Source organism: Streptopelia decaocto (genome assembly GCF_964273445.1).
Source record: "Streptopelia decaocto genome assembly, chromosome: 10".
Lineage (NCBI taxonomy): Eukaryota > Metazoa > Chordata > Aves > Columbiformes > Columbidae > Streptopelia > Streptopelia decaocto.
In genome coordinates, this window is record NC_138665.1 from 2,822,421 (window position 1) to 2,838,708 (window position 16,288).

The 16,288-nt window shown below is 55.8% G+C and overlaps 1 protein-coding gene across 1 annotated transcript; it reads left to right on the forward strand.

The window, feature by feature from the left end:
* Positions 1-13,609: 13,609 nt before the first annotated feature.
* Positions 13,610-14,665, forward strand: LOC309444310 (G-protein coupled receptor 12-like; the record flags this gene model as incomplete). The annotated part of the gene is made up of 1 exon (XM_082062015.1): positions 13,610-14,665. One exon carries the CDS (start codon positions 13,610-13,612, stop codon positions 14,663-14,665), a length of 1,056 nt encoding a protein of 351 aa, XP_081918141.1.
* Between the last annotated feature and the right edge of the window lie 1,623 nt (positions 14,666-16,288).

Genomic DNA, 16,288 nt, shown 5'->3' on the forward strand with positions numbered 1-16,288 from the left:
GACAGAGAGAAGAGAGTTGGAAAAATTAAAAATGTTTTACTAATGCTACTGATAAAATAGAGAAAATAATACAAAATATACAAAACCAATCTTGAAAGTCCCAGCAACTGCAGAGCTGGCACCCGAAGTCCTGGACTGGACTCTGCAGCCAACCGGAGCTGGATTCAGTCTGTCACTGGCCTCAGTTCGCAGGGACGACTAGCAAGGTCCTCTCCTAATGTCGGCCATAAGGAAAAGGGATGAGATCCTTGTCATCTCCCACTTTTATATGAAGTATTCATGTGAATATGGGATGGAATACTTCAGCTGGTCAGTTTTTGGTCACCTGTGTCTCATTGCCCCTCTCACGAGATGTGCATCCGTGCTTATCAATAACCTCACATTCCATTGCTGTGTTTACCAAAACATTTATCTGGTTCTCCAGGAAAAAGCAGCTGATATGAAGCTTTAGCTGACAGGCAAATTCACTAAAAGAGAAACTGGTTTTTAACAAAACCAGGACAGGCGGGCGAATGAGAGCATCCTCTGCAGCACAAAAACCGGGAAAAACCAGGAGCTGGGCAGGGAGGTGGCTTGACTTTTTCTTGGGGTCATGGCTCTGAGCATCCTTGTGCTGGAGCCGTGCATCCCTCCTCAAGCGCTGTCAAAGTTGATTCCACTCTCTGCGACTGCAAAGTGGCTCCTGAAGTTGTTTTGTTGGGTTGTGTTTTTTTTCAAATCCTAGGCAGGAAAAAGAATTCACTCCCCCCTCCTCCTTCGGTGAGCGTGTTTAATCATTTGCCAGTTAGTCATATTCCTAAGAAAAGCAAATGTTGCGTGATGGTGAGTGGCAGCTCCTGAAGAACTGCCACTAATTATATCTCGGCACTGAAAGAAATAAAACGCCGGGCTGGCGAATGTTGCTGGGAGGGAGTCGTCTCTCCTCTGGGCGCTCGTGCAGACGGCCAGATTGCCCCAAAATCACCGAGCAGCCACTCTCCTGGCCCCTTCTCCAGCTCTCCAGTGTAGGTTTGGGGATGATGGGTTTCATCCCATCCATTTCCACCCTGGTTTTCCTCCACGGCTGGTGGGAAGCATTTCGGGAAGTCTCCCTTCACCTTATGCATCTTTGATGGATTCAAACTGCCGCTCGCCCCCTCGGCAGCCAACGCTCCCCGAGTTGGCACCGTCAGCTGCTGCCGTGCCTGGTGCCATCGCCTCTTCCTCGGCTGCCGGGAGAAGCCGGGCATCCTCTCTTCCTCCCTCTCTTCCTCCCATTGCCCCCACATTGCGGAGCTGCGATGAGTCAGGAGCAGCAGGCGGAGGGATGAGTGGGACGGTCTGGCCGGGGGTGTCCACCTGGCTTTTGTTGTGTGTTAACTCTCTTTTATTTATCCTGCAGAGCGGGTTGCACTGGCCAGACACAGCTCTGCTCCTCTGTTGCTTTCTGGGGCATCTGGGGGATCCAAACCACCCTGTTTTGGGGATATTTCTCCTAAGATGCTCTGTCTCGTCCCCCATGGCTGGGCAGCAGGGGCCAGGGACCAGCACTCATCCCCGTACAGGACTTGGCACCAGGACTGAGTCACGCTGTGAGCACCAGGGTCACACTCGCCTTGAAAGGTTTCCAGGATGAAAATTCTGTAATCTGGGGGGAAAAACATACTCCTGGTTTTGCCTGGTTGTGTAAGTGCAGGGGTGGGGAGGAAGGCACTCGCATCATACATGGGTGCTCCACAAACGAACCCCAGTTGCCGTCCGCTCCCCTCCCTTTCTGCACTCACACTGGGGTTTTATCTGAGGCATCAGTTAATGCCACCTGGACTGTGCACCGAGTGGCCGCTCTGACCCTGGTCAGAGCATTCACTACCTGATTTCCAGTTAAACAGACACAGGCAATCCAAACAGTCTGTGCCTTGGCACAAAATCCCCTGTATTCCGCTAAATTTGCAGTGAGCCAGGGCTGGGGGTCCAGTCCCCAACCCCATCACAGCACCTCCGAATGCAGGAGGGTTTGGGGATGCTCCCAAGGACCGGCATTTGGGCTGGGTTTATTTTTGCCAGTGTATCAGCGGTGCTTTTCCTGGATGGGGTTTTGTTTTCTTCAAAAGCCAAGTGGCTAAAAATAGCCATCGGCCGGCTGGCCCGCGGTGTCCCGGCGTGAAGCGGCGCAGGCTGCGTGCGGGGCCGACCGCGGAGCCGCAGCTCCAGCAGCGGGAGCCCGGCTGCCTCCCGCCTCCCGCTCTGCCGGCTGCCTCCTGCGCTCGCCTATTTAAAGAAGCTATTTTGCCTCTTTTGTGTCTCAAGAAACACCTGATGGGGAAAGCAGGGAGGGTTTTTTTTTTTCCTTGCTGAAATAGCCACAGATGATTCCAAGCTCAGAGATTTTGGATCGGATTTAATTATGCACTGATTTTAATGATTGGTTAGTTGCATGGCCATATAGCATCTCCCCCTGGCCCCCAATAGGACAGAGGGGGATGCGGGTGTTGCTGTCCCCTCTGGCATTGTGAGCCTTGGGGTGCAGGGACCAGAGAGGGTCAGGACTCACTGAGGCAAGATCTGGGGGGTTCAGACCCAGCAAGGTGGGATTTGGGGAGCAGGATTTGGGATGCAGGTAACCAACAGGGCAGGACTTAGGAGACTCAGACACCCAATGGGGCAGGTATGGGGACAGACGCAGCATGAAGCAAATGGGAAAGTACCTGTCCCTTCCAAAGGACAGAGCTTGGAGGTCTCGGGGCAGTTTCAGGCACAGCGGTCCCTGGCCCTGGGGACAGTGGGGTCCGCACAGGAGGAGCATGGATGTGGGAACAGCACTGCATCACCTGCATCCCCCTTCCCAAGGCATCTGAAAACCTTGCAGGGGGGTTGCGTGTAGCACTAAGGTACATACAGTGCATAGAATATGAAAAAGACCTTGCCGCTGGTTTCTGCAGCTGAGGCAGCAGGTAGCTGCTCCGGCACCTGCCCACCCCGCAATGCCCGGTGTGGGTTTTGCGAGGACAAACCCCACCGGGGCTGTGGGGACTGGGTGCCGTGGGGTGCCTGGCGCTGCTGCCTGTGGCTCTGCAGCTCAGCCCCAGCCCTTGTTCTCTGCTGTCATCCCTGCAGCAGTTTTCACCTGCATCGATAAATAAATCGTGGGCTCCAGGCTGCTTCACGGCCGTGATGCAGGATGAGCTTCTTTCTGCCTCATTAATACCTCCAGGTTGTCTCTGCTGGATCAGAGGCAGGGCGTTTTGAAGGACAGGGGTGTCTCTCCAGCAAAGGGGATGTCCCTGGTTTGCTCCTCATACCCCATTGCTTGATGCGGGTAGGACGGGTGTCCCCACATGTGTGACAGTCATGCCTGGGCTGGGCATTGTGGGCAGGGACGGCCAGACCAAGCTCCCCGCTGAGCCCCAGAGGAAGCGGAGCAGCCCCCGTCCCCCCTTCCAGGCACTCTCAGCCATGTTCACCAGCAGCATCGCTGGGTCCCCGAGCCACACACGAGTCACACTGCAGTTCAGCACACGCTGCTGTCCCCAGCAGCCCATTTGCACACAGGCTGAGAGCCGCTGCTTGCGAAGCAGCACAGTGGGACCCAGCGGGGACAGGGACCCCAGCAAACCCCCGCAGGGGCTGTGCAGGGTTTGGGGTCTCTGCCCAAAGCCAGAGCCAGCACCGCCATGAATTGACGCGCTGAGGACGGCAGATAAATGTGGGTGCCTGCGCTGGTCCCCATGTTGCACCCGGTGAGATGGGTCGGGCAGAGGGGCTGGAGCGCTCCAAATGCAAAGCCACGTCGCTGCGACCATGCAGCCATCGCGTTACCACAAGTGGCTTTTTCCCATTGCATCTGCTCCGTGACTGCCCTGATGTCCCCATCCCCAGAGCTGCTCTGGAACCAGCTGTGTTTAAGGTTTTCTTGCACAGGGGAAAGCCATGCGACCCACGGGGGTTATGCCAAGTGGCTGATGGAGCGAAGGAGGCCATGGCATGGTTGCCAGCATGAATAACTCCTAAAACTTTGGGGAGCTTATGGGATTGAGCTTGATGGAATCACAGCTGCTTGGAGAGCACAAAGATGATGGGAGAGAGCCTGTCAGTGCAACCATGGCATCAGAGCACCCAAAAACAGGCTCTCCCACTATGGCTCAAGCACGGCCCACCAAAGGGGCAACAGGCCAGCCGGTACCCAGGAGGTTTGCATCTCCCCTGCTGCCATCCTCCTTTTTTATGTCCCACCTTTTATTTTTCACAGGGGGATTTGTGAAGGGGGAAGGGTGGTCCTTCCTGAAACCCAGTGCTGCTGGGAGACAGCAGCTCTTCAAACCCTGCTCATGTAGGAGAGAACAAGTATGAACCTTTTTGGAGAGCACGGCTGGAAGCTGGAGGCTTCTCCCATCTCCCCTCCCCACCATCAAGAGGCACCTCCTGCTCCGGAGGAAGAAGTGTGAGCAGGTAAGCTGCATCCCCGGCAGGAGCAGCGGAGCTAAATATAGCCGTTTACACAGAATGAGAGCATTGTGGTGAAACGGCATCCATCAACGCTCTGGTGGTAATTAGGGATCCCCTAATGAAGAGCTGGGGAAGCAGCGGGTGTTCCGGGGGAGAGCAGCAGCTCTGCTGAGCATCGCACAGATGGTGGGGGGTTACTGATGGCAGTGGGGGTCTGCAGAGATGGACCTGGCAGAATTGCCCTCCCTGTGTCCCCTGTAGAAGTGCCCGAGAGCTCCTCTGGGACCAAACTGGGGAATAAATCCCCCAGTCTGGCATGGGAGAGAAGAAGGTGAAGCAAAGGGACCGAGCAGGCTCCCCTGGCAGGTCCCTGCCTGCGGGATGGGGATGCCCCATGGTGATGAAAGCCAGCAGGGAGAAAGGCTGGCAAACACCCAGCTGGGAGGAGATGGGTCCCAGTGACCTTCACGTCTGATCTCCGTGACCCGCTGGCCTCATTTCCAAAGGCAACAAACAGCCGCAGCTCCCTTGGTGCTGCCAATATCTCACCTTTGCAAATCAGAGCACCAGCTGCATTGCAAAGACATCAGCCCTGGCACGCCCAGGAGCTCCGTGTTTTCCCAGGATATCGAGAAACAGCTCAAGGAGGGATGGGAATCCAATGAGCCAGTGGTGGGGAGCTCCTTCCATCACCCCAAAGCCACTGCAGCCCCCACAGGCCCCGGTTTCTCCATGGTACCCAAGCCCGACATCGAGCACCATGCTCATCCGTACCCCTCCCTGGTCCTTGTCACCTCCCAGCCCTGTGACATCCTCAAACTCCATCTTGTCCATCACTCAGGGATCTGTCTGGGCATCCCTGCAGCTGGGGAAAAACCTGACATATCACACTGTGTCAAAAAGTTAGAGTGAAGGGGAGTCTGGCCTGGAATTGTTTGGGGTTGTGTTTTCTCTGTCACAAGCAGTGATTAGGGTAATGAAGGGATCCTCTCCCCGCTGCTGCCATCCCTATAGCAACCAGCAGCCTCTTCCCGTTAAACAAGTGACTCATCAAACATGATTACACTGATATCAGGGAAGCTGATTGTGACTTCTAGCTCTGACAAGGCAGCTGACCTTTGGGGAGAAAAAAAATGTAAAAAAGAATTAAAAATAAGGGTAATAGCTCAAAACCGGATGGGAAAGTACAGTCCCATGTCTCATCCTCCCTATTCATCCCACCACCCTCACCCTGCTTAGGAACTCCCAGGTGGTAAATAAAAGCAGACTGGATGCAAACAGTCTCTGCTGCTTCTGTCGGTGACATGCACCGTGGTTCTTTCAGGGCCATGCATCATTCTCCTGCATATGCCAGGGAAAACTGCTGCTATGTTCCCAAAAACTCCCACCAAGACCTCCCCAATCCCTTCAAATTGGGCACGTTTAAAGGATTTGGAGGGTCTTTCCCCACTGCTAGTTTTCTGTTTTCTCACTCCCTTTGCTAAGAGCCTTTCTGCCATAGATCTGACCATCTCAGGGGATGATGTTTTCCAGCCAAGTGACCTCCAGCATCGCTGCGGGGAGATGAGCAGCACAGCTCTGGGGAAAAGGCCGCAGGGCACAGGGAAACCCTTTGAGAACAGAAGACTTTTCTGGTTTAAACCCCACACCGGAGGATGGAGAAGGCAGATTCCCACTCTATTAAGCAGCTCTCCGGTCTGGCTGGGTGTTTGTACTTCTGGAAATGTCTCTTTTACCCTCAGGAAATTCCCACCACCAAGATGCAGCTGTGGGCAGTGGTGCCAAAGGAGAAAACACAATGCCCAGAGCCTGAGAAATTCCTCCATACACCCAAAATCCAGGTGTGTATGGCTCAGGCTGAAGGTTGGGATAAGATCCAGGTTGCTGGCAAGCCCGATACCTGCAGCAATGCTGCCTGCAAATGCTGCCCTGCACCCTGGAAAGTCAGGAACCCTTCACTGCTCCTGCTGCAATATTCATAGGCAGAAATAACGTCACCTGCAGAACGGATGGGCCGAGGACTGCACGCCTGTGCTCTGAGCTACAGGAGCAACTGAGCCTGTCAGATGCAAGGGGCTGAAATCTGCTCTTCCCATGTTATTTCTATTACTAATAATTTGAGGGACACCTGGGCGTTTTTAGCTGCTTTTGGACCCATCCTGCTGGGCTGGGCAGGGCTGTGGCTGGGGCACACAGCCAGTGGGAGGGCAGCACCTCAGGCCAGCCCATGGGAGCTGCTCCTGTTGGCTCCTGACACTTGGTTTTACCCACTAACAACTCTCCCTAACTCAAGCTGGGGTTTTTTTTCCAAGCCAAGTGCTTGCTTTACATTAATTATTTCACTTACCAGGAAGCAGCTGTGACCTTTTTCTGGTGAAGTCCTAGCCCACCCCAGGCTTCAGACAACGGCTCTGGGCAGCGTGGTCCCCAGCCCAACTCCAGGGAATGTGCCCGCGCTCAGGAGATGCTCGGAGGGGAGCCCGGCACCGTGTCTCTACGTAGGATCCTGTTTAAATGTCAGAAGCCAGACTTAAAATCAATAAATAGAGAGGACTGGCTGTGCTTGGGTGAGGGGGTGTTGGAGCTGCCTTTTGCTCGACTTCAAAGCTGAGAACTTGTTCCCTGGGTTTTATGAAACCCAACGTCCTTCCTGCCCAGCAGGATAGGAACTGGGGAGGCTGGAGGTGCTTTGAGTGCTGCCGCAGGGGGGTTTTCCCCGCTGGGTGGGCTGCCTGACACTCCCCTGTGCCAACGCAATAGGAGGGATCAGCATGAGTGTTTAACGCTTGCAATGGGGCGACAGATCCATCCCTGTCGGCACATGGTGGCTGCGGATTTCTTTTGGTGCTGCTCCAGGGCAGCCGATGGCTTTTCTGCGAGGACCTGGGACCTTGTTGGTCCTTAGACCTGCGTCCCTGCCAGGGGGTTATGGGGGTTCCAGTGTGGGCGCAGCAACCGAGCTCTGCTGGAGCAGCTTTCTGCAAGCCTGGCCTTAGAAAGCTCTCGGTGGTGGCAGCAGGTGGCCAGGAGACCAGCGGGGATGAAGGCTGCCCTGCATTCAGCTGCAAATAGACTTTAGATTTTTATTTTTTTTTTAAAGAATTTTTATTATTTTGCCCTTTCCAAAACCACAGAAAACCTTCCTTTCCTCTGTGCCACATCAGGTGAATTAGGTTTTTGTTCGTTGTTAATTATCACAATAATTTGCCCTAATATTTTGCCCTGCATCCTGCATGCTCCCGGTGTTCCCTATGGCTTGATGTGTTCCCTATGGCTTGATGAATCATGGCGTAAGGGAAACACAGTCACTCCTGGTGAGGTATCCAGACAGAGCACCAAACACAGCCTGGGAGAAGGAGGAAAACATAGCGCAAATGCTTTTTATTTTGGAAAAAACCCACCTTGCCCCAGAAGTCCTGAATGCCAGAGCTGAGCTGACATATGGTGGCACAGTGTGTGTCAGCAAAGGTGCTTCAAAGTGTGTCCCTCTGACTCAGGAAAGCTCAGAAGCTTAAGGGCTTAGAGAAAAATCATTCAGATGGGAATGATACCACTGAAGGGAGAAGGGAAAGTCCTCCCCCTGGTTTGGCCTGAGTGTTTGGTGGGAATCGAGAGAAAACTTCAAATGACACAGGGCTGCTCCTGCCCTCCTGGCACAGTGTGGCATCGGCCCTGCTCACCCGTGCTGGGGGTCTTGTCCCTGCTCAGGTGCCATTTGTGTCCCATCCCCATGCATGTGCAATACAGCCTTGTCCCCGTGCAGTGCCAGCGGGATGCAGGGATGCAAGTTGTCCTCGAGCAGGGGTGGCCCTGACAGCCTGGATCTGTCACTGGAGCATGGCTGAGCCCAAACCCAGTGATGGGACCCCAACATTCTCCTGGGACAAATCTGCAGGTGCCTGCACCCCTCTGAGCCTGCAGGTGAATGCGAGAATGTTCACAGCAGCTGGATATCTCACTGCAACGGTGCAGCGAGACACGGTGTCCTCGCTGTCCCCACACCAGACAACCCAGAGATACCTCATTTTGGTGCAGGAAGGCCTGACATGCCTCCGCAGTGTGGGGCAAGCGGAGACCTGTGTGCTAAAGGCAACTACCCATCCACAGCTCTCTGAGAGGCAAAGTCATGTTGTGATGGTGCCGCTGAAGGTAGGAAGGCAGAGGTGACTTCTGCAAGCCGGGCCCTCCAACAGACCCATTCCAGTGGCCACAAGAGAGATTTTTCAGCTAAATCAACTGTTTCTCAACAGGGTGGGATGATTTTATAAGCCAGAGGCCTGCCTCCGCCTCCTCCAAAGCCTGGGTTTGCCATCAGCATCTCAAACACCCAAACCGAGCCCCGGTCCCTTCTCCCACCAGGCAGGGAGGCTGGAGCTGAAGCAGCGCTGGGAGAAGTCCCCGCTCCCCAGCAGCAGCAGCGGCAAGAAAATGGCCTCATTTCCACCCCGTAGCCGCAAAGATTATGCAAAGCCTTTGAATGTAGGACTTCACGCACTATCCAGCAACGCACAGCCCCGGTTCGGGGAGGCTGGCGGGTGCAGCGCGTCTGTTTGCCACCCCGATTAGTCAACACTGCTAATTATAGCCACACTTTTCCTTCTTATAGCTCTTCAAGCACTGTTGGAGTAATAGGGAACAACAGAGGTGCTGAAATAAGGCTGCATCCACTTGCTGCGGAAAAGATGCCTGTGTAAATATGGGGATGAATTTCCAGCGGTGCAGCTTTGCACACCTGTCTTGGGGGGTTTCAAGGCAATGCTTGCTGGTCTGGCCATGGGTGCTCTGGTAGGAGTGGGAGCTGAGGTAGGAAAAGCTCATGTGATGCAAGGAGGTAGTGATATTTCCCCAAGGAAAAGAAATAGAGATTATTTTAATGCTTTTAGAGAAAAAAATGATGGCAAATTGCATTCCCTCTATTTGATCAAATGTGTCCTGGGTATGATTTTATTACAGCCCATGATGGATGGCAGAGGATGCCCAGAAGGGCTCCCTGCACAGCCACAAATCCGGGGCAGCGCCGCAAAGCGCCACGGCGTCACCATCCGTCGGTGACGGCACAGAGCTCGCCACGGTATCACCAGCGATTGGTGGTGGCACAGGGCTCGCCACATAGCCCAGGGGACCTACACCCAGCTGCCCGCTGGCTCGGTTACCTGTGGTTTTCAGGGTATTTTTGTTGCTGTTTGCAAAACACAGAGTGGTGAAAATGCTGCCACTCGGTCCACTTTTATAGACTATTGGCATCACAGTTATTCCTCTTGGTGAGCTCTGGAGCACCTGTTATGTCTGTTAAGCAGCAGCCCTTGTGCAAACTTTGGTTACTAGTGGGCTCTGCCTTGGATGGCCAGATTGTTAGTGATCACCACCCTATACCCACCCAGGTGTTCGTTATCTTCCTCTTAGGGCCACCTAATCACCACAAAGACTTGGCTATAGAAATAGCTGTGATGAAGTAAGTCAGAGATGGAGAGAAAAACTTAGTGGCTCTCAAGTTTGTCTCCTGCCTTCCAGGCACCACATTGCCAGCCACTTGGTTTCTAACCAAAAAAAGTCCAGTTTCTAAGGCAGGATGAGACCCAGGTCAAGCCTTGCTGTGGGTTGGCAGTGCTGGGGAGGACCATGTGTGGTGTTTAACTCTGAGCTTCTTCCCATGAGCCAAAATCCAAGAAGGAAGATGAGAAATTACAAGGGAAAGCCTCTTCTTGCTGAATGACATTCCCACGTGATGCTGGGGGCCTCTTGCTCTGTCATTACTATGTCAGGCTTTTGCTGGTGATTTTGATTAGCTTTGATTTTTACACCTCACTATTAAGTCTGTAATTTTAATATAGATAAAGTATACTTAATACATTGTCAAAATTCTGTTTTGGATACCCAGCTCAAAACATTATCTGTGACTATAAAAGGTGGATGCTCAAATATTACGAATATCATGTGTAGTGGTGCTCATCAGAGATGCAACACTGCTTGCATTCGGGCAGCTCTGGAGGTGACAATGCCTTGGTTAAAAAATGGCCAGATAAGGTCATTTTTATCACCGGTGCCTTGAGGAAACTATGACGCTGCTTGGATGCGCCAGCACAGCTATGAGTACATGGAAAGGGGGCACCTCTCCAGTGCTGGGGGACAAAACCTGTGGGGTCTGGTACTCGCTGCAGAACCTGGGAAAATTATCCCGGGATTGTACCAAACTTGTGCTCGGATGTTGAGGGGAGGAGCTGAAGGTGGGGAAAGGAAGCAGCAGGGTGGTTTGGGACTACCAAGGCCACTGTGGGGCCTGGGGATCAGCTGAGACACCTGGCCGTTTGATGGTATCTCTGTGAGTGAGGGGTTGCATGCTGGAGGGAGCGAGAGGTCCAAGCCAACTGCCAGTGAGATGAGGGGGTTTGGGGTCACCTGAGACCTGTTGGGGTGTGTGTGTCTGTGCAAGAAGATTCAAGGGCCAGACTGGGGCAACTGGGTGTCTGAGGGCACCTACTGGAGGGATGCACAGTGCATCTGCATGTGCCCATCCCTGCTCAGCCTCACTGCTGGCTGGACACGGGGACCCGGAGCTGCAGCAGTGTCCCCTGGGCCGGGTAGGGGGTTCGGAAGCCCCCTGTAGATCCAATGGTGGCAGCAGGGCCATCCCTGCTCAGACCTGCAGCTGCTCATGGCACATCAGCCTGGCTGGGCTGAGGCCACCCCCACTCATCTCAGCCTGGGGGCCCTGGGTGGGCTCTGTCCCTTGCACAGCTGTCACATCTCCTCTGCCGCAACAGCTCAGCCCAGCCCATCTTCTGCACCCACCTCCTGGCAGAGGCAGCTGCTGATAGGAGTCAATCAGAGCTCCTCACCCGCCTCCCCTTTCCCAGGCAGTGTGTAATTACTGGGAGCGGGAGCGAATTCATTCAGTTCTTTGCTCAGATTTCCTCCGCCCCTTTTCATGCTGCTCATGTCACTCGGCACACAACAGCGCTCAGTCACGCGGCCGGCGGCCCCAGGTAGATGACGATTTAAGTCCCCTGGGATGAGGCTCGGCCTGATTAAGAACCCAGATGATCCTAACTGGAGCGACTGGGTTCATCCAAAACCACCGGTATTCATCAAAATATCTTTGTGCATCAGGAGCTGGAAATTATTCCTGCCATCAAGCTTGCTGCACTGTATAGCTACAGCCTGGAAGAGAGAGGGGGATGAAGGAGTAAAGCTGGAGTATTATGAAACCAGACGGAAAGGGGGGAGAAGGTGTAGCTGAAATATTGCCGACGCAGGAGCTGAGCATCCCTGCTTTGAAGATCCTGCTCCCTCTCTGAATCACAGAGATGTCTGTGGCCAGAAAAATAATTGTGTCTTTGGGATATGTTCCTTTCCACGCTGGTCCTTTCCCAAATAGTCAGAAAGGAAGCCTTGGGGGTGGGTGGGTGCTGTGGTGTGGGGAGGGGGACAGACCCCCCGCACCCACTGTCCTTGGGCAGGACTCCTGTGCAAGAGAGTGGGTGCTGGGCTGGGCAGCCCACATGAAGCTCCCAGGGGTTGATCGTCTTCATCCCAGTTTTTCCCCTGGCTGGGGGGAAGCCCATGCAGGGTGAAGGCTCTGGGGTTCAATGTCTGCCCCATGCGGGGATGCATCTGCCCCAGCCTGGTTACGCAGGGCCCCCCAAACACCCCCAGCTGCCAGCTCCTGGGGCTGCATGGAGACCAAGCGCTGCTGTCCCTGGGCATTGCCCTTGAAGAGTGGGGCAGCCAAACCACGCCACACCAGGTCACCACCCCTCCCTTCAGATCCTCGCGTCCCTCGGCACAAGCGGTAAAAATAAACATTGCCCGGCCGCCTTTGCGAGCCACCAGGGCCTGGCTGGCACCCAAACTGCATCTGCAAAACACAGGTGCGGAGGGCCCTGACCTTGGGGAGGTGCGTCGGGCTGGCGGGAGAGCTTATGAATGAACGGCGGGGCGGGTGCGTGCAGGGGTGCGTGCATGGGTGCGTGCGGGTGCGCGCATCCCCTCGTGCCTGCGGGTGTGGATGTGGATGTGGAGCAGGGAGCCAGCCTTGTTGTTATTCTGATCACAGCGGCTCTGATTCACAGACTTGGATCATGAATATAAGTGAAGACTTTGACGTCAGAGTTGAGATTTATCAGCAGATCCAATGGGGCAGGAATATTAAGTGCAAGTGGATGCCAGCTATCTGGCAACGTTATTAGCAATGCTCACCGAGGAATGAGGCTTAACACCAAGGACTGGAAGGACTGGGAAGCAAAAAAATAAAAACGAGGGGAAGCAAGCTGATCCTTGAGCATTAAAGCCAGGTAAAAAAACAACAACCCCCGGGCTGGGCTGCATGCGGGAAAGGGTGATGCCGGCAGTGGGGGCTGGCAGCGGGCAGAGCCCCCCCCGACCTTCACACTTCGGCTGCCCGGCCCTGGGGGGCGCGCATTTACTCTGCAAGAGGGACTGCACTGAGCCGGGCAGGATCTTGCAGCTGTCTGCAGCAAGCTGGGAGCACCTTGCACCAGTCTTTTCCAAAAGAGGGGAAGGGAAGGAGAAAGGAGAAAGTTAACGCAGGCCGTCCCTTGCCGCTGCCTGCTCATCAGCGGCTCCGCATACATGCGAGGGCTGGCCTATTAATAGTATTTATTTTTACTCGCTGCACGCAGAAAAGAAAAGGCTGCGGGGTGGGGGGGGCGAGCTTTGAGCTATAAATAGGCGACAAAAGGTAGCTGCCCCGGGGAAAGGAGGAGGACGACGGAGCAGGCGGTACCGTGTGTTCCCCGGCGCCGGGGTGCGCAGCGCCCGCGGACCCTGCGCGGGGCAGAGCGCATGGAGGCTGCTGCCGGCATCGGGGCGCTGAGTTGTGCTCGGCCTCAGCCCGACGGGAGGAGCAGGAGCTAGCGGCGAGGCTTCCCCGGGCAGGGGTGCGTGTGGGGTGGGGGGGATGCGGGCGTACCCCGGGCTGGAGGGGATGTTACTTGCCGGGGAAGCTGCAGTCGGGCTAGGGAGAGGTGGACGGGATGCGCCCTGCGGCGGGCGGGAGCGGCTCGGTGCGGGGCGTCCCGGAGCTAAGGACGGGGTGGGTGGCCCCGGAACCCGGTGTGGGGCTCGGTGCGGGGCTCCCCGGGCTCGGTGCGGGGCTCGGTGCCTCTCCCGCAGCCCGGCGCCCGGGTCCGCCGCCCCTCACCGCATCCCTCTCCCTCTCTCCCCAGCGATGCTGCACGGCCCCGCCGCCATGGGGGAGCCGTGGCAGCCGCAGCCGCAGCAGCAGCGGCTCCCGGGGCTCGGCAACGTCTCTGAGCCCAGCGCCTGGCCGTCGGCAGCGGGAGGGCCGGGGACGGCGGCGCCGGGAGGCGGCGGCGGGGCCGGAACCGGGACCGGGGGAGCCGTCAGCCCCTGGGACATCGCGCTGTGCGCCACGGGGACGGCGGTGGCGGGGGAAAACGCGCTGGTGCTGGCCGTGCTGTTCTACACGCCGAGCCTGCGGGCCCCCATGTTCCTGCTGATCGGCAGCCTGGCCCTGGCCGATCTGCTGGCGGGGCTGGGGCTGGTGGCCAACTTCGCCGTCCGGTACCTGCTGCGGCCGCCCAGCGAGGCGGCGGAGCTGGGGGCGGCGGGGCTGCTGCTGGCCGCCTTCTCCGCCTCCGTCTGCAGCCTGCTGGCCATCACCGTGGACCGCTACCTGTCGCTGTACAACGCTCTCACCTACCACAGCGAACGCACGCTGGGCTTCACCTGCGCCATGGTGCTGCTGATGTGGCTGCTGTGCCTGGGCGTGGGGCTGCTGCCCCTCCTGGGCTGGAACTGCCTGCGGGACCAGAGCGCCTGCAGCATCCTGCGGCCCGTCACCAAGGACAACGCGGCGGTGCTGGCCGTCACCTTCCTGCTGCTCTTCGCCCTCATGATGCAGCTTTACCTGCAGATTTGCAAGATCGCCTTCCGGCACGCCCAGCAGATCGCCGTGCAGCACCAGTTCATCGCCACGGCACAGGCCACCTCCACCCGCAAAGGGCTCTCCACCCTCTCCCTCATCCTCGGCACCTTCGCCCTGTGCTGGATCCCTTTTGCCATTTACTCTCTGGTGGCCGATTCCAGCTACCCCGTGGTCTACACCTACTCCCTGGCGCTGCCTGCCACCTGCAACTCCCTCATCAACCCCATCATTTACGCCTTCAGAAACCCAGACATCCAGAAGTCGCTCTGGCTGGCCTGCTGCGGATGTATCCCTTCCACGTTCTCCTCCAGACCAAGGACATCCAGTGATGTGTGAGGACTGAGCACGGAGCGAGACGCAATCCCTCGCTCTCCTCCTTCTCCTCCTTTTCCCCTCCACCGTTATTGTTTCCTACCGGGAGGAACCCCCCTCCCCGGCCAGCACATCTCGTTCCATGGAAAGATGGCCAAAAAGAGAAAAAAGGAAAAGGGAAAAAGAAGGAGGAAAGAAAGAGAGAGAGTAGAATGATAATGGTTTCCTTTAGAAATGTTATTTTCTTACACATTTTATTTTTTATTTAAAAACACAAAACACAAAAAAAAAAATAAGGGAGGAAAAAAGAATGTCTGTACGATGGCGTTTGTCTCCTCTCATGGTAAGAAGACAGAGGAGCAGCGAGCTTGGCCTGGGGGGGCACGTCCCACGAGTGGCAGCTGCTGGAAAGGCCACGGGGAGTGGTGGGGGGCGGGGGGGTGTCGGGTCCCCCACAACGGGGCTGGTCCCCACGTGTGGGTTTGTTGTCCAGGGCGCCCATCCCCCTAAAATCAGGTCTTGCAATGCTATGCAATAATTGGGGGGAGGGGGGAGGTGGACAGCTGCAGCCCAGTGGGGGCGGGTGGCTCTGCCGGGGGGGACCCGGAGGAGTGCAGGGAGCTGCGGGGATCTGGGGTGGAGGGGACCTTGCGGGGCGAACAATGTGTCTCTATTTGTATGTCATTTGCAAAGCACTTTGAGAACCTGCGGGGCGAAAGGCACTTTAGGGTACAGTCGTTGTTTTGGGTTGTTGTGGGGATGGGGGTACCCCAGGGAATCCATTCTTCACTCCCCCTCCCCCCTCCCCCCCAAAAAAAGGTGACAATGGGCAGGGTGGGGGCTCATGGTGTACAGGAGGTGAGGGCAGCTGGGGTGCCCCGCACCCCCAAGGCTCTGGGGAGGCCAAAGTAGGGCACCCCTGCAGGGTTTGGGGCCCTGGGGTGATGTGCTGCCCCAGCTGCACTCACTTCCACACCGATCGTTTACATGGGGTGGGATTTTAATCCAAAGACAGGTCTGGGTTGCTGGGTCCCCTAAAGGGAAGCCTCTATATTCACACATGTTATTCTGGATGCTGCCAGTTTAACTCGCTTCATCAGAGAAGCTACGGTACCTTCACATTCCTCTACTGTATCACATGCTTTGTGGTGTTAGTGAGACCATGATGAAGTGTCCTTTATCTTGTGCTTTCTTTTGGCCGAGAAGTGGAATAGTGCATTCACTTAAAAAGCAAGAAATCAAGCAACATTCAGAGAGATGGCAGGGCTTGGGGTGAAACGCCCAGGGCAGAGGTGGTGGATGGGGTCTGGTATGGAAACAGCTGAGCCATTGCAGCAGGAGACACCCCACCAGCTGAGCCTGGTGTCCCAAACACATTTGCTCTTCTTTAAAGAAAGATGCTGCGATCTCCAGCATCCAAGATGCCCCTCTTTAAAGCAGGAGCCAGGTTCTGCTGCACCATGGGCAAAACAGATGCGGGTTCCTATCGACAGAACCCAAGGGCATCACTGCCACCAAACCATGGTGTGTGTACACCGTGATTTCATGGAAGACAGAAATGTTCTTGCTTTGTGAGGCAGTAGTGGGTACGAAGCCACTTTATGGGTGGATACAGGCACAACTTTTGTTTTTCTCTCTGGATCTGTG